The sequence below is a fragment of the Gavialis gangeticus genome, unplaced genomic scaffold (assembly GCF_001723915.1).
Source record: "Gavialis gangeticus isolate Ggan-Ray unplaced genomic scaffold, GavGan_comp1, whole genome shotgun sequence".
In the NCBI taxonomy this organism is placed as follows: domain Eukaryota; kingdom Metazoa; phylum Chordata; order Crocodylia; family Gavialidae; genus Gavialis; species Gavialis gangeticus.
In genome coordinates, this window is record NW_017728993.1 from 26,280,913 (window position 1) to 26,286,908 (window position 5,996).

A 5,996-nucleotide genomic window follows, 5' to 3' on the forward strand; every position below is an offset into this window, starting at 1 on the left:
GGTCCCGTTGCTAAGGGCTCGGGGCGCGTTGCTACGGGGGAAAAGTCACGGGCGGGGGGGGGGATGCTTTCTGCTCCTATTGGCTACAGCCCGGGGAGCGGGGCGGCCGCTTCTGGTGGCGAACGCGGAAGTGCCGGAAGTCCACGCGGGCGGCCATGGCGGGGGACCAGCTAGACGCGACCATTGAGCCTCCGCCGGGGGGGAGGCCGGGTAGGGGGCATGTCCCTGGCACCCCTTCCCGATCACGGGCAGAGCTCTGATGTCCCCGGGGGCACAAGGGGTTAATTCAGACCCGCGCCCCCGGGGCACAAGGGGTTAATTAATACCCCTGCAAAGTGGGGGGCAAGGCTCTGATGCCCCCGGGGCACAAGGGGTTAATTCACCCCCTCCCCTGGGGCAGAAGGGGTTAATTAATACTCCTGCAGGGGGGAAGCCCTGATCCCCCTGTGGTAGAAAGGGTTACGCCATGCTCCTGGCTGGGGTGGGGCAGGAGTTTGATACCCCTGGGGCTGAGAGGGTTAATTCATACCTCTGCGGGGGTGGGGGCAAGGCTGTCCTACCCCCTGGGGCTGAGGGGGCTGGGTGTTGAGACCCCCTGGGGCTGTGAGGGTTAACTAATTCCCCTGGGGGGGTGGGGGGATCTTGTTGTGACTGATGCTGAGCACCTTGCTTGGTCTCCTGGCTTGTTTCAGACGCGGGTGCAGAGCGGGGCAGCGAGCGCACCCGGCCGGTGGTGGTTCTGCTCGGCTGGGGGGGCTGCAAAGACCAGCATCTGGCGAAGTACAGCACCGTCTACCGGCAGAGGGTGAGTAGCTCGTCCCTACTGCCCTGGGGTCCCGTCCCGTCACCCCCTGCTCCAGGCAGGATCGTGGGCGTCTAAACTGTCCCGCGCAAGCGTCCGTCTAGTTTATCCCGAACAAAACCGGATGAGCGACGTCACGCGAGCACCGGCCCGGTACCCCGAAACACCACGGACGCTGACTTGGGGCTGGTAAAGCGGCGGGGTGAGAGCTGTTGCTATCCAGCTGCTGCAAGGACGGGAAATCATTCAAATACATTCGAGACCCCGGGCTGCAGTGAGGCTGTTTTGGGGCTTATTTCTCTCCTGTGCGCTGGTAAAAGGACTGTTCTGTTCAGAGAAGCCCTAAGCCAGGGGCGGGCAGTTATTTCGGGCCGCTTACTGAGTTTTGGCAAGCCATCAAGGGCTGCTTGACAGGCAGCCAGGGGCAGATAAATATTAATTTTTCTACGTTTTTTGGGGCCCCACAGGCTGGATAGAATGGCCTGGCGGTTTGCATCCGGGCCGCGTTTTGCCCACCCCTGCCCTAAGCACTCTGCATCCTCACGTAGCACGGCGGTAGATTCGCTGCATGTTGTCTTTAAGGCCCCAGCTGTAGGGGCAGGTAGGAGGCAGAAAGTGCTTCTTAAAAGGAACTCCTCCCCCATCCAAACCTCGGAAATAATCGAAGATTGTGAAACTTGCACGACTTCATCCTCCATGTATCTGCACTCCTAACAGGGGCAGTGAGGGTGAAAACACAGTCTCCTCGCCCCAGCAGGGCTGATGCAAGAGCTGAAGAAAGAATTCACTCCCCTGTGGTTCATTCAACTCTTGCCTTTTCTGCCAAGACTAATGAGCATCCTCATTAGGGGAGTTCTTCTGGCTTGAGGGACATCCACAAGGGATTAGCGTGGTACTCCCAAATTCATTTTCTCCTTTGGGGAACAGCTGCCAGATGGCAGTCATGCCTTGTCACTCCCCACCTGGATGGGGTTTGCTGCGGTGACCCAGAGGAGAAAGGTTGTGACTCGGTCTGTCCCGTTGCCAACCCCTTAAATCATCTCTTCCCCTTTGGAAAGTCCTTGTTTTGTTGGCCTAGGGCATGACTGAGGGTGATGGCATTAGGACCTAGAGAAACTGAAATGCGGGAATGGACTTTGTTCTGAATCCAAAAATGTTTCCAATATAAATGCCAATGTTCATTAAGAAGTATTACCCAGCCTCCCTGCTGTTAATATTTAATCCAGCTGGTACAGAAGAACTTGATCAGAGGGATCATGGCTGGTAACACCTGCACGTTATTAGCTGGAGGTGAAGTTTGGGTTTGGGTTTAGGTGGGAATCGCCCATGGAAACAGCATCGGCAGTGATTTAGGTAGGTTGTTGCAAGGTTCTCATGCTATTGGGCTCAAAATGTCACCAGGCAGGAACTGGAAGACATTCTTCTCTCACACGCACGTAGCCTTGTGAGCGTGTCAGATGTGCCAAAGGTGAGCAAGGTGGTTTCTGCTCCTCAGAAACTTCCTGCAGTGGCCCTGAAGAAGGGTTGTTGTATCCCAGAGCTATCGACACAGCGGCCACCCAGAATCCAGCTGGGCCTGTGGGTTCATGAAGGAACCCAAGAGTGGCTCTATGTTCCCACGTCCAGTCCTCTGCTGTCACAGGCAGCTGCCTCCTTTGACCCTTTTCACAAACTTACCAAGCTTAGAGCGTCTAAGGTTTTTGCCTCTGAAGCTCCTGAACCTGAGCTCTGTCTTGCCACTTCCCTGCTGGGTGGTGTGTGAAGCCCCTGGTGACAGCCTCTGTCTGTTCCTCTCAGGGCTGCACAGTGATCCGCTACACAGCTCCCTGGAGAATGGTGTTTTTCTCAGAATCCTGCAGCATCCGATCCCTCCGGACCCCTGCGCAGCAGCTCCTGCAACTGCTCTTTGACCACAGGCTCGAGAAGAACCCGCTGCTGTTTCACGTCTTCAGTAACGGCGGTGTCATGCTGTACCGCTACGTCGTGGAGCTGCTCCATACGCACAGGCAGTTCAAGTACCTCCGGGTGGTAGGCACCGTCTTTGACAGCAGCCCTGGCAGGCGGAACGTGCTGGGCAGCCTCCGTGCCTTGGCAGCGGTCTTGTCCTCAACGAACGTGCTGCTCCGGTCCTCCCTCCTGCTTGTGTTTGCTGTCCTGGTTGTGATTCTGCGGATCATGCTGTATCCTCTGACCCGCTTTCTTCATGAGAACCATTACGACGCCCTGCTGAAAGGCCCCTCGAGGTGGCCTGAGCTCTATCTCTACTCCAAGGCTGACAAAATCATCAAGGCCGGTGATGTAGAGCACATGGCTGAGGCACGGCGGCAGCATGGCGTCCAGGTGAAGGCGGTCGACTTCTTGGACTCTGGTCACGTCAGCCACCTTCGGGCCTACCCCTTCTATTACACCAGCCTGTGTGGCTCCTTCCTGTCTGACTGCACTGGGGGCTCATAGCTGCTCTGAGACATAGTCCAGCACGTGCTGCCTTAGACAGGGACCAGACTGCTGTCTCGCCATGCCCCTCTCTCCCTTCAACACTTCTCTGCTGTCAGTAAAGTCCGGAGCTGCCCAGAAGGTGATGGCACAGAACTCCTGCTTCCTCTGCAGGCCTTGCCATTGCTAAACACAGGTCTTTGGACCAGTTGGAGGGACAGGTCAGACAAGGAGACAGGAGACTGGTGTAACGTGCATGGCAGGGGTTGCAATTCTGACCCTGTTGAAGTCACTGGGATTTTGAAGGAGGCAAAGGTTTCACAATAAGGGGGTTGGGGGAGAAGCAAACTATCACACTGGGGAGTGCCGCATAACCCTTCTTGCCCCTTTGGTAGCTGCTTTCCCGGCTGTCTCCCCCATTCTGACCCCACCACCGTCTCTGCCCACTATGCATCACTTCCATTGCAGACATCCTGTGTGGTGTCTACCAGAACCGGGATCTTTAGTCTCCCTTCCTCTCCTGCCGTTCCTGCCACCTTGCAGCAGTTAGTGGGAGCTCTGCAGGGTGGCATGGTTCTTCCTCTCGCCAGCTGTCTTGCCCCAACCCCAGGGCATTACAGGGTTTGAGACCAGGCCCCCAGATCAAACATGGGGTCTCAGGAAGGGTGGTGTGTGGAAGTGTGACTGAGTTGTCAGCCTGGCTTCATCTCACGGCCTGGAGAGGATGGTAGCAGGCCTGAGCTCCTCTTTGGGCTCCAACCTTGTCAGCCATCTGACTTTAAAGCTTTTGGTGGAAGAGTAAAAAGAAATAAGATGTGAAGTGTGCGTGTCTTGTGACCGTCTTTGTTGTCGCCTCACCCCAGCCCTCCGGTGGGGGACAGATGGGTAGATTCACCCATCTGCTAAGCTGCCCATGCAGAAGGTCAGCATGGGACTCTGTAACCGTGTTGCTACCTCCAGTCCCGGCCCCAGATCTCCTGGGGCTTGGAGAAGCCGCGTCCTCTGATTGTGCTGGGCTGGGCTGGGCTTCGTTCCCAACTCGTGTCCCATGATCCACGTGTGCTTCACACACGCAGGCATCCCAGGCTGCCTGGCAAAGCATGTTTGATGGCAAGAGCCTTAAACAGAAAACGTGCTGCTGCTCGGTTTTCTTGGTGTGGGGAATGAGGGGTGAAAGCAGACGGTGGGTTATACTGCAGGCTGCTTATAACGAACTGGTTCCATCTGTGCAGACCTGTCTGCATGTTCTTGGCTCCTGCCTTTTGTAGGGTGGAGAAGGGGTGGACTGAACTGCAACCGTATGGCTCGAGCTCCTGGAAATGCCTGACACTTCCTGGCAAAGCCGGATCTGGTGTCGGGCCTCAGAAATGTTACCTAAAGTTACCAGTGCAGCCATTGTACTGACCACAAGGTGCGGTAGGTTATTTCCCCAGCCAGTACCATGCTTTCTCCCTGCTTACCTCCTCTTCAGCCTCTCTGATGTAAAGCAAAGCAGAAGGGGCCCCAGGTATTTCACTGAGAGATCTGAGCCAGAACTTGCCCCACGAATGCTCTTGTTAAATATCTACTTCGAGATCTGCCCTGATTTGCAAGGAGCGAGGCCTGTACCATGGTTCTCCGAGGTTTATACTACACAAATACCCCTTGCCATTACCGGAACAAGTGAGAGCTGCCTTCTGCAGCACCGAAAGGCCCTTTTACATCATCTTTGGCCATGTACAGGGGAGCTTTTGTGGCTGGTGGAGAGCGGTGTGCTGCACGTTACAACAGCTGCATGATCCCTCCATCTCCTCCAGGGAGCTGAGCCATGGGACGCTGAGCATTTGATGGAGACAACAAGGAGAGGAGGAAAAAAAATCCAACATAGAACTTCGCAAAGTCCTTTGTGATAAAGAGAACGGCTTTTCCTGGTGGTCTCCACACAGCAAACACTAGGACACGTGCCGAAAAGGCAAACATCCTGGCACCGACCCTCCCAGCTGCTGTGCTAAATGGCAGTGGTCAGGACACCATTTCCCCTCTCCTCCACTCAACACTGCTGCGGATAAACTATAGGTATCTGGGAATAGAAAAAAGGAGGGAGCTATAGACTGGTCCGAAATTTTGCTGGAGAAAAGAGTTCGCATCTGGTTTTCGGGTGTCCGTCTGGATGACTGCTCATCATGGACACACCCTGGGATATCGCAGCTGCCTTTTGCATATGGGGGATAGAGAGAATAGCAGAGTGCTGCTGTGTCCCAGCGCTGTTGAGGCCCTCAGAGATATCTCGCTACCTGGGAGGAGCTGACTGCCAACTGATCCCAATGGCAACCTCCACCAAACGCCATCCCCCTTCGAGGTAAGGTGTCTTACCCTCAACGCAGAGAAAGGAAAAGGAGAAATCCCAGCTGTGGTCTGCTCTCCCCTGCAGAAAGACCTGCAACTCCTGGGCTCGTAAGACACCTCACGTCCCATCAATGAGCCGTGGTAGAGCTCATCCTCAAACGGAGAGATTGCCACCGCCAATGTAGCAGCCTAAAGACGCTCTGGCCTTGTGCCTACGTCTATAAGCAGGGGTGTGAATGAACCAGAAAGGAAATGCTCCAGAGGCCAGCTGCAGTTGGGTTCATTTTAATAAACAGCTTTTTCTTTTTTTAATTGCCAGCTTGCTGCCAGCACAGCATCCTGACTCGGTGCCACGAGCTCCGTCAGCCAAGCTGGGGCGGTCCAGGCGGGATTGGGACTTGTGACGTATCGCGCCGCGGGGAAAGCGTTCCCTCAG

At 55.5% G+C, this 5,996-nt stretch overlaps 1 protein-coding gene across 4 annotated transcripts in view; it reads left to right on the plus strand.

Moving 5' to 3' along the window:
• Positions 1 to 4,055, plus strand: part of TMEM53 (transmembrane protein 53) — a 9,340-nt gene extending 5,285 nt beyond the window's left edge. Inside the window, exons 1-3 of one of the 4 annotated variants that reach the window (XM_019501418.1) lie at positions 139 to 210; positions 705 to 805; positions 2,600 to 4,055. In XM_019501418.1, the coding sequence (XP_019356963.1) occupies positions 156 to 210; positions 705 to 805; positions 2,600 to 3,256 (813 nt within the window). In that variant the 5' untranslated portion in view covers positions 139 to 155 and the 3' untranslated portion in view covers positions 3,257 to 4,055. Of the gene's footprint in view, positions 1 to 138; positions 211 to 704; positions 806 to 1,274; positions 1,388 to 1,930; positions 2,271 to 2,596 lie in introns of those variants that run through there. The other 3 variants (XM_019501419.1, XM_019501420.1, XM_019501421.1) reach the window with 3 other exon arrangements.
• The last annotated feature ends 1,941 nt before the right edge of the window (positions 4,056 to 5,996 follow it).